Source organism: Clarias gariepinus, chromosome 10 (assembly GCF_024256425.1).
Source record: "Clarias gariepinus isolate MV-2021 ecotype Netherlands chromosome 10, CGAR_prim_01v2, whole genome shotgun sequence".
NCBI lineage: Eukaryota > Metazoa > Chordata > Actinopteri > Siluriformes > Clariidae > Clarias > Clarias gariepinus.
In genome coordinates this window covers 34,908,057-34,923,766 of record NC_071109.1, presented here as the reverse complement: position 1 = coordinate 34,923,766, position 15,710 = coordinate 34,908,057, and the positions used below count along the sequence as shown (strand labels likewise).

Sequence of the window (15,710 nt, the reverse complement as noted above, 5' to 3'; positions counted from 1 at the left end):
TTATCAGTCTCAAAGTTAATGTGTTGGAAGCAGGACAAACGGGCAAGTGTTGGCAAGGACCTGGGTGACTTTGACAAGGGCAGAATTGTGTGTGTCAGAGCAACTCCACCCCAGCAGGTCTTTTGGTTGGTTCTTGGTCCCATCAAGGCCTGGACCCCACTGGAGCTCTAAAGGTGTGCTGTGGTATCTGGCACCGAGACATTAGCAACAGATCTTCTAAGTCTGCTGAGTAGTGAAGTGGAGCCTCTGTGGATCAGACTTGTTGGTTTCTACAGAAACCCTATAGGATTAAAATTAAAATAAAGGAACTTGAAGCCTGAGTCAACAGTGAAGTGTTTGTGTGGTTCCTCAAACCGTTCCTGAGCAGTGTGTGCAGTGTGTCGGGGAGCGTTATGGCTGAAAGAGGCCACTGATTTTGGGAAACACCAGTGCCATGAAGGAGTGTACTTTAATAATATGAAAAAAAGAAAATATACAAATGCATGACTTTTAAAAAAAATGTCTTAATGTTCTTCATGAGAAAAAGAGTCAAATCTAAAATAAAATAAATAAGTTAGACCTCAAATATCAAAGAGCCAAGTCTACCCAAGACTGGACAAACTTCTAGAACATTTCTTCCTCTTGAGATGTTATGTATTATAAAGACTTTGCCATGTTCAGTAAGAAACATTTTTAACTGTTACAAAGTGCTGACACTGGAGACTCCTTCCATACAGGTTATATACCACGTCTCCTAACAGATGAAGTTATCAAATCAATAGCACTTGTATATTTGTCTTTGCTAAAAACCCATTATAAATAGCCAGCTTATTATTCGTTTTGTCTAATTACATAATGTCTGATATACAGATGCCTACGAATGAGCTGCTTTTATAGAAGTTATTATATATTAGAACAACGGCTTTAATAAAAACCTGTGATTTATATTAGAGATGGAACATCTGAGCTGCAGTTATTGAAAATTAATATACAATTCAGATTCCAAAGTTTAGTTGTGGTGAAGTGTGAGTGAAGTGTGTGGTGTTTATAGTGTGTTTGTTTACACCAGTGGATGAGTTTTAGCTGGTGAACCAATAACCTGAGCATTAAAATAATCAGTATCCGAGCTAAAGATGTATTTGTCCATTCTGTCTACCACTTATCCTACAGTCTCAGCTCTCAGACATTCACAGACCAGAGGAATCAAACCCTCGGACATGGAGGTGTGGGGCTACACTGCTAACCACTACACCATGCCACCTTCCAGATATTGTCTGTATTGACTTGAACTTGTCTTGGTCTTTGCTGTCACTAAATGTGGTTTTAATGTCAACTGTGGAATTTTTTTTTTTTTTTTTTTTTTTTGCACATTCATAATCTTTGCTAAGAAATAATTTCAGCTTCTAAAAACAACCTGATGATTGATTCAGTGTGTCAAAAAACAAACAGTAAAGTCTTAAAAAGGATTTCTATTCTGGTCCGGACTTGTATGTGGTGACCTTGAATTCAGTTCCATGAGAGCATGACATAATGTTTTAGCAGCATGGATATTTACTGTAAGATGACATCATGTGGGTAACAAGCAGCAGATTTGTTGAGATTCTTCGACCAGCAAAACTTCCAATTAATCTCTGTTCAGTTTTCTTTGTTTTACCCCAAAAGGTTTAAGTTGGAAATTCTGTCAGAAACCTGTATAGTTAGAATTAAAAAGGAATTCTTAGTTAATTAAGTTAAATTTAAAAGAATTTGCTTTGATGTTCTGTATTCCTGGATATCATCAACATCACAACAAAAGCTTAGCACCTAGCATGTATATGATTTAAACAGGACAAAGCAGGATCTACATTCTTCTTCTTCTTCTTTACATAGTCTATATGATTGTTTAAAGTTACAAAAAAACACAATCCACCATTATTAAATGTATCACATTTATTTTGGAGGTCTTATAGTTATTAATAAATTTGACTTCACATGAAGTAAGTTGGTGTGAGAGAAGAGGATGCAGAGGATAGGGTTAGATGGAGGCAGATGATTCGCTGTGGCGACCCGTGAAAGGGAACAGCCCAAAGACAAAGGAGAAGTGTAAATATATTTAATCCAAATCTCAAAATCACAAAACACATTAATAATAATAATAATAATAATAATACAATATTTCAAAATAAAAAAGCTCAAGGATTCCCATAAATAGCCAAAATAAAAGGTATGCATTTATATAAAGAAAAGAAAATATTTACTTTTAAAAAAATAATATATATATTACATAGTCATGTAAAATCCACATAAATTAAAGATAAATTTTCACAAGTTGGTAAATTTATACAGTGAAAGGGATCTAAGAAGCCTTGCTTAAATTCACTTAACTTTCATAATTTTTACTATTCCAAAAATAGAAAAAAACGCTAGGTGGCGCTGTTACATTGAGAGTTGGAGATTATTGTAGATTATTATATTGGAGAATATGTCATGGGGATGGATTGCGCACTGCTGATTATGTAAGTAAACAATAATCACAATGTGCTGTTTAAAAAAAGATAATTGTAATATAAAAAAATTAAAACATACTGCAAAAATTTGACAATACTTCGCGTATTTATTTAGTTACAGTTGTGTAATGATATATGTAATAATTTAATCTAATTACATATATTTACATTTTTTAAAATAAAAAAAACATAACTATTTACAGAATGACCTCCATGTGTAAGACCATGTGGCTTTCAGTGTAATTATTAGATGTAAACAGTTTTTATGTCTTATTTTGACAGTTATAATAATAAAATGAGTAACAACAATGACAGACATAAAAGCTTTACATAAAATTGCAAAATAAACAATGTCATTTTTTTTTCTAGTGGCCTCTGACACAGGAACTTTGTTAGATGTATCTGAGATAAAACTCTTTTTGTGTAACAGTAACACCAATGACACAGTTTGGAGTGACTGATATTTATTTCATATTACTAATTAGAATCAATTATTGTTTCAACTATTGATTTTAGTGTTTCACTCAATATTTGCATGCCTATAAGGAAAACAATATATATCATTACAGACCAGTTTTTAAATGTAAACAAAAAAAACCTAATATAGGCTCGTTGGTTCTGCATAAAAATACAATGGAGCGAGTGTGACAAAAATACAAGAAGAACGTCTCGGGTTACTTTGCTGTAACCCTGTTCAATGAAAAGGCGTGAACGAGATGCTGCATGAAAACGCTACGGGAATATCTTTTCATGTTGCCGGTTGTGAAGCATGTGTCAAACACGCCAAATTTTGGCTTATATAACCTCGGTCAGGTGACGTCATCTGATTAGATGCACCTGCAGGTTATAAATAGGAGTGAGCCGGCAACATTCCTCAGATTGATTGTCTGAACGGACGTCCGGTCACGTGGGCAGTGCGGCATTGGGACGCAGCATGTTGTTCCCGCCTTTTCTGGGAACAGGTTTACAGCAAAGTTACCCGAGACGTTCCCTTTCAAAGGCAACACTCGATGCTGCGTGAAAACGCTATGGGAACGAGAATACCAATGTCGCTGCACTGCGAGTGTCTGGACCCCGCATTGTGTAGCGAAGTCTCAGAACTATGTCTGGGAAGCTGACTCAAGGACTTGTGAGCCTGGAGTGACAGGAACATCCAGACTATAAAATCTAATAAATGTGTGCGGAGAGGACCAGCCCGCCGCGTCACACAGGGGAATACCTCTTGCTAGTGCAATAGATTGAGCAATCCCCCTGGTTGAGTGAGCCCTGATTCCTAGAGGTGAAGTAAGCCCACACGCCTCATGGGAGAGAGCAATAGCATCTCTCACCCAATGTGACAAGGTCTGCGTAGTGGCGGCCGCCCCCCAGTTGCGGCCTCCATAGCATATAAAGAGCTGCTCTGATCTACGCCACTGGCTGGTGCGGTGGACGTAAATCCGAAGAGCACTGGACGCAATAGGTGAAGTTTCTCCTGCTCCGAAGCTGTAAAAGGCGGAGGACAGAAGGCTTAAAGAACAACGAGGTGCATGTTTAAAAATGGAACTTTCGGAAGATAGTTCGGGTGAGGATGCAGAATGGCCTTGACTAGCCCAGGGGCAAAGTCCAGGCAGGATAGGGAGACTGAGACTAAGGCGCGCAGATCCCCAATCCTCTTGAGAGAGGTAATGGCCATAAGAAAAAGCCTGTCAGTTAATTAAATCTTCGAGCACGATAAATAATTCCCATGAAGGGGTCGTGGCTCTAGTGGGTGGCCTCAACCGTTTAGCTCCACGAATAAAACGGGCAACTAAAGGGTGTTTTCCCACAGTAACCCCCTCGATTGAAACGTGGCAGGCTGAGATAGCGGCCACGTACGTCCTGAGGGTACTAGGGCACAAGCCCGAGGACAACTTATCTTGCAGGAACTTCAGCACTGAAACAATTCGGCAGTGGACTGGGTCTATCTGCTTCGTCATGCACCAACTTTCGAAAACATTCCATTTGAGGGCATAAGCTTTCCTAGTGAAGGGAGCTCTAGCGGCTAGAATAGTGTCAATAACGTTGGCTGGGAGACCAGCTTGACTTAGTTGGTCCCGTTCAGGGGCCAAACGTGAAGGTTCCAAAGCTCGGGTCGGGGATGAAATATTGCCCCTTGTACCTGGGACAGAAGATCCCTCCTCACTGGAATCATCCAAGGTGAGCCATCGAGGAGAGATATTAGATCCGAGAACCATACTCTGGCCGGCCAACGGGGCGCTATCAGTAAGAGGCGCAAACCGTGTTGACGGATCCTCGCCAGGACTCCGGGAGCAGAGATATTGGAGGAAACGCATAAAGGCGTAAATTGGGCCATCGCGTCCAGACCCAGGGGAGCTGGATGAGTCAGAGAGTAGTAGAGAGGACATTGTGCTGTCTTTTGGAAGGCAAAGAGGTCCACCTCTGCTGTAAAGAATCTTTCCCAGATTTGGCTGACTACGTCGGGGTGGAGTTTCCATTCCCTGTGTGTCACAGCTTGTCTGGACAGTAAATCTGCTCCCACATTTATTTGCCCTGGAATGTAAATCGGCCTGAGGGACAGGAACTTGTCCTGTGCCCAGACCAGAACCTGATGCGCTAGCTCGTTTAAGTGGCGCGAGTGCAGACCGCCCTGGCGATTTATATAGGAGACTACCTATGTGTTGTCCACCCGCACTAGAACATGGTAGCCTCTTAGCTGCTGGAGGAAGTGCTGTAGGGCCAAAAATAGAGCCATCATTTCGAGGCAATTGATGTGCCATGCGAGAAGATGACCTCTCCAGCGCCCTTAAACTGGACGGCCATCCAAGACTGCGCCCCAGTCGGTAAGGGAAGCGTCTGTCGTTAGCATTTTGCAACGACAAGACTGACCTAGAGTGGGACCCAAGGTAAAAAACCGGGGTCTGAACCACATAGAAAGTGTACGACGTCCTTCGAGTGTAACCCTTATTCGCCTTCGGGGATTGGCCCTTGTATGAAATCCCCTGGCTCTTAGCCACAACTGAAAAGCTCTCATGTGCAGAAGGCCCAAAGGTATCACCATGGATGCAGCTGCCATGAGGCCTAAACATTTTTGAAAGTGATAAATAGTCACTTCCTGGTCTAGTCTGATTTCCTTGAGGGCGCTGAGGATGGATTCGACACGAGCGGGAGACAATTGTGCCCGCATAGTGATCGAATCCCATCTGACACCCAAGTATGTTATCCTCTGAGCCGGAACGAGAACGCTTTTGGTAGCGTTGAGTCTCAAACCCAGCGAATGGAGATGAGCTAGGACGACATTGCGATGTCGGAGCGCTAGCTGCTGAGACTGGGCCAGGATTAGCCAGTCGTCTATGTAATTGAGAATACGGATATCCTGGAGTCGCAACGATGTTCGAATAATAAAACGAAGTTGATGGTAAAGTCGAATAAAGTCACATAAAACAAAGTCGATGGTACAAAAATACGGGAAGATGAATGCTTCATGATTCAGTGTGCCGCTCGTGCTCAAATCTTTCAGCAGATCAGCCTGATACGTCTGCAAAACCGCCATGGTGTGCAAGGAAGCGCCGGCCTGACCTGCTGCTTGGAACACTTTCCCTACCAGGGTAGAAGAAGTTCCACACGGCTTGGAGGGAAGTGTTGGTTTCTTTAATGAGGATGATGTTCCAGGAGAGAGATAGCTTGCAAGCGTCTCTTCTATCTGGGGCATCACCACATAACCTCGTGCTTTTGCATCAACGATGTTCGAATAATAAAACGAAGTCGATGGTAAAGTCGAATAACGTCGCATAAAACGAAGTCGATGGTACAAAAATACAGGAAGAAAAAGGATTTCTCCAAGAACGAGATAAGAGGTTGTGGAGGTCATCAAAAAATGGGAGAGAGCGGCGTTTTGGCTCCAAAATGGGAAAAAGGATTTCTCCAAGAACGAGATAAGAGGTTGTGGAGGTCATCAAAAAATGGGAGAGAGCAGCGTTTTGGCTCCAAAATGGGAGAGAGCGGCGTTTTGGCAAGGGAGCCAGGACAGCACCCATACATTTTGTATATGTGCGGGGTGACAGAGCTAGACCGAATGGAAGGACCCGATACTGGTAAGCTTCTCCCCCGAAAGCGAACCTCAGGAACTTCCTGTGTTGTGGCAAAACTTTTATGTGAAAGTATGCGTCCTTTAAATCTATCGTCACAAACCAATCTTCTGGTTGGATTTGCGAGACAATCATATTGATGGTTAACATTTTGAATCTGTACTTTTTGAGATAGCGGTTCAACCCGCGAAGATCCAAAATCGGACGCAGCCCCCTGCCTTTCTTGGGGACCAGAAAATAACGACTGTAGTAGCCTGACTCCCTGTCTGAAGGAGGAACCTATTCTATGGCTCCCTTCTCCAGCAACGCCTGGAGTTCGGAGTTCAGCAGATGCGCTCTTTCCGGTATAACGGAAGTGTAGACCATGCCGTTGAAATGCGGAGGGCGATGAGCAAACTGAATCATGTAGCCTTTCTCTACAGTCTTTAGCACCCAAGGAGATATGCCTGGCAGTAGCTTCCACGCTGCCAGTTTCTCCGAAAGGGGTACAAGTTTTAGTACGATGGGGGGATGTTAGTGGTTCGGTATTCTGAAATATAGCAGGATATAACCGAGGCACTAACATATCTCCCCCCCTGGGGGTGTCCGGGGGGGCATGCTCTTATAGGAAAGAGCGTTGAGTGGCGTTCCCCGGGGGGATCACCCCCACAGTCCTGGGCGCGTAGGCTTTCAGGATCTTTTTCTGATCTTTTGGAGGCGGCCTGTGAGGGGCGACGAGCCGTACCCCAGTCCTTACGGGGGGGTGCCCGGCTGCTGACGCTCTCCTTCTGTGCCTCTCGCCTGGCGAGATTCAGATCTGGTCGAGGCTGGGTGGCCGAGGGCCTCGACTCTTGAGCACGGCGTGGGAGAAATTTCCCAAAAGTCTGTTCATACAGTTTAGCTTCTCGGAACCTAGTGGCGTCGGAAATCATAGCGTCGCCGAAAAGGTCGGAAGGTGAGACAGGGGCATCAAGAAGGAATGTTCGATCCTTGTCCTTGATGCCTGTCAGGTTCAACCTTAGGTGCCTTTTATAGGTCACCAAGGAGGCCATAGAACGGCCGATAGCACGGGCTGTCTGTTTAGTCGCACGCAGGGATTAATCAGTAGCCCGGCGTAATTTAGTGAATGCCTTATGATTCAGTGTGCCGCTCATGCTCAAATCTTTCAGCAGATCAGCCTGATACGCCTGCAAAACCGCCATGGTGTGCAAGGAAGCGCCGGCCTGACCTGCTGCTTGGAACGCTTTCCCTACCAGGGTAGAAGAAGTTCCACACGGCTTGGAGGGAAGTGTTGGTTTCTTTAATGAGGATGATGTTCCAGGAGAGAGATAGCTCGCAAGCGTCTCTTCTATCTGGGGCATCACCACATAACCTCGTGCTTTTGCATCAACGATGTTCGAATAATAAAACGAAGTCGATGGTAAAGTCGAATAACGTCGCATAAAACGAAGTCGATGGTACAAAAATACAGGAAGAAAAAGGATTTCTCCAAGAACGAGATAAGAGGTTGTGGAGGTCATCAAAAAATGGGAGAGAGCGGCGTTTTGGCTCCATCTCCTGGCCACCCGACAGAAATCTGTCATCTAATTTAGATTGTTTTGGGTGAGCCTGCTCCTGTGGCCAGTCAATATGCAGTAGTTCGGCTGCACACGTTATAACTTCGAGCAATTCCTCATATTCTCTCTCATCTTTAGACGATAGTTCTGAGGAAGCAACTTCCATTTCCACAGAAGCAGGAGAACAAGTCTCTTCAACACACCCACGCGCTCGTGAAGTGGGAGGAGAGACATCGGGATTGGGGGAGAGGGCGAGAGAAAGGAGGGACTCCGTCTTTTTCCGTCGGCCAGATTGCTTGTGATCCCCATGAGTGCAGCGCGGCTCGTGGTTCCCTAAAGGCGCGCGCAAAGCAGCTTCATAGGGAGAAGATCACAGTGCTCACACTCTCCATTAAGCCCTTCGAGAGCGTGCTTCTCACCCAAACATTCGAAGCAGAACGTATGCATATCGCCCTCCAAAAGGAAACTTTCACAAGGAGAAGGACATCTTACTCTAAACTCCGCCATATTATCTGGTGAGTTTTATGAGATTTAATTCTGCTTGTTTTATATTTTGTTATGCTTTGCTGACACACACGGGCACAATGCAGTGAAGAAAAAGATCTGAGGAATGTTGCTGGTTCACTCCTATTTATAACCTGCAGGTGCATCTAATCAGATGACGTCACATGACCGAGGTTATATAAGCCAAAATTTGGCGTGTTTGGTACACACATGCTTCACAACCGGCAACATAAAAAGATTATCCCATAGCATTTTCACGCAGCATTGAGTGTAGCCTTTGAAAGGGAACCATAATCTCCAGCACACTCAGTAAAACCTAACAGCTGCACAAATCTGTATCTAACAATACTATTTTTTCTAGTACATAAATATCTACTGATATTATTAATATTTTTTTCCCAAGAGGTTGGTGGAATTTACAAAATTAAAATGATAAAAAAAAATATTTATAAAAACCCTGATGAATTCACTTCATGTATGATTTACTATTTAAATAATAAAAAGAATAAACAGTAGGTGGCGCTGTTACACTGAGAGAATGGGTATGTGCACTGCTTATTATACAAGTGAACAATATTTACATAGTGTACAAAGTATAAATTACAAATAAACAAAGAGAATTGTAATCTAAAAAAAATGTAAACAGATATTACACAGTTTTGACAAATAAATTATTTCGAGGTTATAAACATTATTTCCAGGTTAAACTATAAAACAGTTGTAATGTCAGTGAGTGTTGGGCTTCAGGCTTTTGGTTAAGTGTTTTTTCATATAATTTTTGACCCAATCGGCTGTAGGGTCGAAACAGAACTTCCTTTTGGCTTTGGTCTCAAATCTGTTAGAAAGATAATAGAATGGATTAATATCTGAAAGTTAGTGAGCAAAATGTTTAAAATATAGAAATCTGTAGATCACACGGTCAAATTAATGAAATATTAATAACCAAACTGTCCTCTTTAAACGTCTCGCAGGATGTTTGATTTGATTGAAAGTAATTCTGACACAATCTCATGAGAAACTGCATGTGTGGCCTTAATATATATTAATAATAATAATAATAATAATAATAATAATAATAAACCTACAGTTATACATATTTGATGTGTTTTTCTGTTGAACAGTAAATGAGCCGTGCACGTAGGAGTGTGTATGAGTGCGGAACTGAAGGAATGTGGGATCGAGCAAATCATCGAAGCTGGGCGTGAGTATATGCTGATTTAAATCGTCTGATCTGATTTGCACAGAATTAAATAAATAAGTGACATACGGTTACTTTAAGCAGGTATTAAAGAAGCAGAAAGATCTCTGACGAAGATAATAAAATTATAATAAAACTGGAATAAAGCTGATACTCACATAACAGCCTGTAGGGGGCAGCTGCTCCCAGTCCGCTGGAAGGAGACGATGTTCTGCACAGGGATCTTTTTCACTTTACTCAGAGATGAACAGCACTTTTCTTTATAATCCAAAGCTGCAGGAGCTGAGGGAAAATATCAGATCTATTATTAGAATGATGTCATATAATCAAATCAGTAGATAATAAACTGTTTAAAGTAGATGAAGAACAAATCTGATGATGAACAGTCATTAAAAATATGCAACAAAAAATAACAACAATTTAAAAAGTATAAGGTTTAATTTCATTAATAATAAAAAAAAATGAAGATTAAACATTTTAAATATATTTCTTTTTGTGGTAGAATCCCTGACCCTTCATTCACTACAACTCTGACAATTAAATCTGCGCTTTGGTACTGGATGTCTTTTTTCTGAAGTATATCATCGCATCAAAATTGCATAGAAGAATTTTCAAAAACTGATTATTTTACAATTGAAATTATTTGATAAATAAAAATTCAACCGTGGATCGACTGAAATCAACTCCAAACTTTTTCTTATTCATTTTATCTCATATCGTATCATCTCATTTCTCAGTGTTAACAGAGTGATGTAAGACTCACCACTAGACACCAGATACAGAGAGCTGAGCGACAGCAGAAGCAGCAGAGCCGTCAGGTTCCTCATTCTAGCAGAACGTCTGATTTCACACAGAGACGGAGCGGAGTGAGAGTTCCAGATCCAGGAGAGACGAGTCGAGTGATGGATGCTGGAGGAGTGAGAGTCTCTCCATCCTATATATACACTGAGAGAGAGTGTGTGTGTGGGGGGGCTCTTTTTGGCTCTTTTTTCTCAGCACTCCACTTCAATGTAACTTCCTCTTTTTATTTTATTTTCCTGGACATTACTTAGATGCAACATCTTCACTGTTTGTAGACTTTGCTCAGAATTTCCTCAGAAACCTCGACTTCTTAAAGTTTAAACAGCTACTGTAGATTATTAGCAGGTTAGAAATGTGCACATTCAAGACTTTTCAGTTCAATGAAAATACTATTACAGTAGAAGATAATTAATCTCTGATATCAGTTGAAAGGCCAGAGGTTGTAGTGCTGTTTCATTATATTGTATCGTCTAATATCTATCCATCTATCCATCTATCCATCTATCATATCTATCTATCGATCTATCGATCTATCTATCGATCTATCTATCTATCTAGATTACAGCATTGGCAGACGCCCTTATCCAGACACCTTACATTTTTAATCCCTTACACATCCTAGCAGTTGTAAGGGCCTCGCTCAAGGGCCCAACACTGGTAACTTGGTGGTCGTGGGGTTTGAACCTGAGACCTTCTGACCCTTAAACACTGAGCGACCCCTGACCCCTAGACCCGAGTCTATCTGTCCATCACAGCAGGCTGAAGAATTTGACTGTATGAATTTATAATAGTCTGGATTAAAAGTGTAAACTAACAAACACAGCGGAAAACTAGAACTAAAACAGTGGATTTATTTAGAGTTTATTTTATGGAGCAGAAGAAAAAAAGACAGGATTAAAATATCAATCAAAGAAACAAACTCACACATAAATAAACAAACAAAAAACATATATACAATAAATAGACGCATACAAACAAAAACAGGGTACCACAATGTCCATAATCTGTTATAAAAGCTGTTAATGAAGACATAAATCACATAAAACTCTTTATTGTGTAATTCAGCTCTAGCTGTTTGGTGTTTTACACATCTGTTATCGGACCTTTTCTCTAATCGTGTTAATCACCAGGTGGCGCTGTCACACTGAGGGTCAGAGCCGTTAGTGCTCAGCCCGCATGATACTAACTGTATGTTTAATAACTACAAATGAAAAAGAGAAGTACGTCCAAAATTTTGGATATATTTTAATATTATATTTTGTAATTCTGCAATTTTCTCTGATTTAGTACCAGTTACTAGAAGTAGAATCATCAGGATCCAGATGTGCAGCTGTAGGTGGTTCGACAGAGTATGGGGGTGAATACTTATGCACCTAACAGATGTCTCAATAAATTTGTAAAAAAAAAATAGTGATTTATGTCTGAAATAATTAAACTGCCACAAAGTCTTATATTAAAAAACAAAGTGAGATAAATAAAGAGAGAGAATCACAAGGACACCACACTGTGTTTATGTTGGTGAAAGGTCAGAATTTATACTTATTATAACTTGTGCCATTTACATGAAGTGTTCCAATAGTTATGGTGTTCTCTGTAGTTAACCTTCTAGGTATTGTAGTCGATGTTCAGAGATCCACCTCCATCACTTCCTCTGTGGTTATGGTTTGTTTTCTACATGTGAAACTTCTCAGCTGAGCAGCCATGGAGAAGAAGTTTCCCATTCTATTCATGGTTCATATTTATTACACAGAATTTTAGTTTTGTCATCACTTAGTGTAAACTCAGTCTGCAGAACGTTCCTGAAACATTTTGCACTTGTTTATTTTTTCAATGGGTTAAAAAACATAGATGTTCCTGAATGGACAAGGAGTCCTGGACAGTCTGACTTCATGTCTGGGTTTTAGAAAAAAAAACATATTTCTACAAACTTCTTGTCTGGTGTATAATTAAGGTAAACCTTGATGCAACACGACAGGTGTTCGAGTCAAAGAGGGACTTTTGATTGTACAGAATAACAGAACTCAGTCCTGAGAGATAAACTCCCTTTATGTCTCTATATAATCCCCTGATACACTAATGCACTTATCCCAGTGTCTCACTAGAGCCTGGACACCATCAGGGTAGAAAGTTCTCTCAGTACACCGGAGCCGAGATCGGACTGTCTGTCTGATTAACATCTGAAACGCCGGCCTCCCAGGAACTCCTGTAATGTCCCAAACATGTGTAAACATCTTGGAGCAGGTCAGGACTGTATGGAGGACGTGGCGATACCTCCCAGCCGAGTCCCTGTAGTGTGTGAGTGGTGTTGGTGAATGAGTGTGTGTACAGTTCACACACACAGATGTGTCTCTCTTGAAAGTTGGTGACGAATTATTCCAGCGTTCCACTCGGTGAATGTTCATAATCTCCACAACTGCAGTGAGCTCCGAGACACCTCAGCCAGGATCGTCATTCACAGACATACGACCTTTAAAACATTCGCACCGTTCAGACGTTCTACTGCGGCTAAGAGTTTCATCACCGTACTGTGGCTGAAATCTCCTGTAACTGTCGCTTTTACACCTTCATTCACCAGAAACGTCATCATAAGTCCCAGTTTGACTTGAACGCCCCTCGTAAACCCCAGCACCTGCAGTAGTACACACTGAGACTGAGGGTTGATCTGGTTATCTGGAGAACGACATGGATGTCAGAAGAATCTGGAAGACACAAGTTTGTGGAAACATCAACTTGAGGAGCTTAAAGCCGTCCATATACTGTAGCACAACGTACACAATGTGTCAGACTGTAGCAACCCCCCCCCCCCCCACACACACACACACACACACAATATCCAGTGTTTTTATACCTGTAACTGTAAAAAAGTTCCAACTGAAATAACATCATGATCACAGGGAGCAAAACCACTGATCAACTAGTTTGTATTTTGTTTGTTTGTTTAAATAAGTTCTAATTACAAAAGAAAATATTCTTTCATATTTCTCAAATCTGTCCATCTGTATAAATAATAAGTGAAAACATTTAAGCAGTTTGAAAATACTGAGGGATTTGCACAGTAAAGTTCACGAAAAAGAGAAGAGAAAGTGTGTTATACTGCAGCATAATCTCAGTACTGAGAAACAGGAGGAAAATCTCCCCAACACACACACACACACACACACACACACACACACACACACTCAGTGTATATATAGGATGGAGAGACTCTCACTCCTCCAGCATCCATCACTCGACTCGTCTCTCCTGGATCTGGAACTCTCACTCCGCTCCGTCTCTGTGTGAAATCAGACGTTCTGCTAGAATGAGGAACCTGACGGCTCTGCTGCTTCTGCTGTCGCTCAGCTCTCTGTATCTGGTGTCTAGTGGTGAGTCTTACATCACTCTGTAGTGAACACATTTATATTGTAGCTATAAGTTTGATTTATAATAATAATAATAATAATAATAATAGTTTCTTTCTTTAATCAGCTCCTCCTGGTATTGACGTTATAAAAACCTGCTGTTCAAACCCAACTAAAGTGAGGATCCCACTAAAGAACATTGTGACCTACTGGAGGACCAGCAGCAGCTGCCACCTACAGGCCATTGTGTGAGTCTCACCTGCTAGATAGAATTATAGTATTTTATTAACATTTAAAACTAATGAAGCAGAATTAAAACAGAGTTTGGTGTTGACCCGTGTAGCCCACGGATTCACACTGTATATTTATAACGTCTGCTCTTAGATTATTCTCTATTTATCCAGCATCCCTGTGTCTCTCTGTTTGTGTTACAGTTTTCAGATGCTAAATAAGGTACAGAACACCACTCGTACAGTCTGTGTGGATCCTACAGCCGTTTGGGTCGACAGTCACATGAGGAACGTGGATCTTAAGAACAACGTTAATGTAACAGCAAAACTCTGAGTCTCAGCGTTACACGGGATTACAACACTGAAGACTAACTTAATATTTTGGCAACATTTTGTAATTACTGTTTCTGCTTTTCTACTTTTTTACTTATTTAACCAAAATATTCTGACCTCTGACCCTCAGTGTGACACCATCACCTGGTGTTTTAAGAGTTTATCTTAATGATTAGTCATTCACACATGTAACATGTAACTGTCTCTAATAAATACATAAACTGTGCAGGATTTCTCATGTAGAGTCATTGCTTTATTATTATATTATTTCAATTGCTTTATTATCACAATTAATGAGATACAGTCAGAGCCCTGAAGTAAACATTTAACCCGTTATTATTTATTACCAGTGTTGGGTGGAAGGTGTTACAAAGTAAAGCGTTAGAGTAACTAGTTAACAGATTATTATAAACTTGACTGAGTGATGATGGTAATAATTATAAAGGTCGTGACTAAAACAACATGCATGAGGAATCACAAAGGAGTTTTTATTTTCTGCAGTGGAAAAGTATTGAACTAGTTACTTTTATCAGAAAGTAACCCAATGAAAACTTGTTGAAATGACAATAAAGACTATTGTTTTCTATTCTATTCTCTTCTTTTCTATTCATAGTGTCACAAATTTCATGCACATGATCAAACGCTCACCAGATCCAATAAGATCGAACTGAGTTATTACTATGTCCAATCAGATCGTAGCACGCTCTTACCAGGCGCTCATCATGCACTTACTGTCATTGTGTCTTCCACACGCAGAGCTTTACAACAAGAAGCAACAGTATGAGGCAAGAAAGGTCAGTGGCAGGAAAAAGTATGTGAATCCCTTAGAATTAAATGTTTTCTTTTTTTCCATACGAACATGTGTTCTGCTTGTTTTATAGGTCACAACAATAGACAAACACAGTGATAACACACAAAAAATGATCATTTCTCAGTAAACATTCACAGTGTGGGGGGGAAAGTAAGTGACCCCTTGGAGCTTATTGTTTGTCAAACTTTCTTTGGCAGTAATGACTTTAACCAAACAGCTCAAACTAATTATTAGAAGTTCCTGTCTAAACAGCTCTTTCCAGGTCATTCATTTCCTAAAGATGGCAAGTGGTCCAAGCAGTGATGCAACAAAGCAAACTCAAAAAATTTGATTATTGATAATTTGATTTCGGTAAGCTGTGCCCTTTTACATAATGCTGAGTATTCCTTCCAAATTCTTCAACTTTTGTTTCATCAGTCCAAAAACCA

General features: G+C 40.8%; 2 protein-coding genes across 2 annotated transcripts; one reads left to right on the top strand and one right to left on the bottom strand.

Moving 5' to 3' along the window:
* Positions 1 to 9,271: 9,271 nt before the first annotated feature.
* LOC128531409 (C-C motif chemokine 8-like) lies at positions 9,272 to 13,151 on the bottom strand. The gene is made up of 4 exons (XM_053505220.1): positions 13,052 to 13,151; positions 10,530 to 10,700; positions 9,925 to 10,048; positions 9,272 to 9,403 (listed from the first exon to the last, which is right to left on the bottom strand). The coding sequence occupies exons 1-4, from the start codon at positions 13,149 to 13,151 to the stop codon at positions 9,295 to 9,297; spliced, it is 504 nt and encodes a 167-aa protein (XP_053361195.1). The 3' UTR covers positions 9,272 to 9,294.
* Positions 13,152 to 13,785: 634 nt separating this feature from the next.
* On the top strand, positions 13,786 to 14,780 carry LOC128532222 (C-C motif chemokine 4-like). The gene is made up of 3 exons (XM_053506454.1): positions 13,786 to 13,932; positions 14,036 to 14,156; positions 14,343 to 14,780. The coding sequence occupies exons 1-3, from the start codon at positions 13,869 to 13,871 to the stop codon at positions 14,470 to 14,472; spliced, it is 315 nt and encodes a 104-aa protein (XP_053362429.1). The 5' UTR covers positions 13,786 to 13,868; the 3' UTR covers positions 14,473 to 14,780.
* Positions 14,781 to 15,710: the final 930 nt, after the last annotated feature.

What these genes read in the sequence shown, in the direction of transcription:
- LOC128531409 (XM_053505220.1), bottom strand. Translation starts at nt 13,151, where the DNA reads ATGACGTTTCTGGTGAATGAAGGTGTAAAAGCGACAGTTACAGGAGAT. An exon ending in CGCAGTAGAACGTCTGAACG is followed by an intron (nt 10,701 to 13,051) that starts GTGCGAATGTTT and finishes GTGTATATATAG; the next exon opens with GATGGAGAGACTCTCACTCC. An exon ending in TGCCCCCTACAGGCTGTTAT is followed by an intron (nt 9,404 to 9,924) that starts GTGAGTATCAGC and finishes TCTTTCTAACAG; the next exon opens with ATTTGAGACCAAAGCCAAAA.
- LOC128532222 (XM_053506454.1), top strand. Translation starts at nt 13,869, where the DNA reads ATGAGGAACCTGACGGCTCTGCTGCTTCTGCTGTCGCTCAGCTCTCTG. An exon ending in TCTGTATCTGGTGTCTAGTG is followed by an intron (nt 13,933 to 14,035) that starts GTGAGTCTTACA and finishes TTCTTTAATCAG; the next exon opens with CTCCTCCTGGTATTGACGTT. An exon ending in TGCCACCTACAGGCCATTGT is followed by an intron (nt 14,157 to 14,342) that starts GTGAGTCTCACC and finishes TTTGTGTTACAG; the next exon opens with TTTTCAGATGCTAAATAAGG.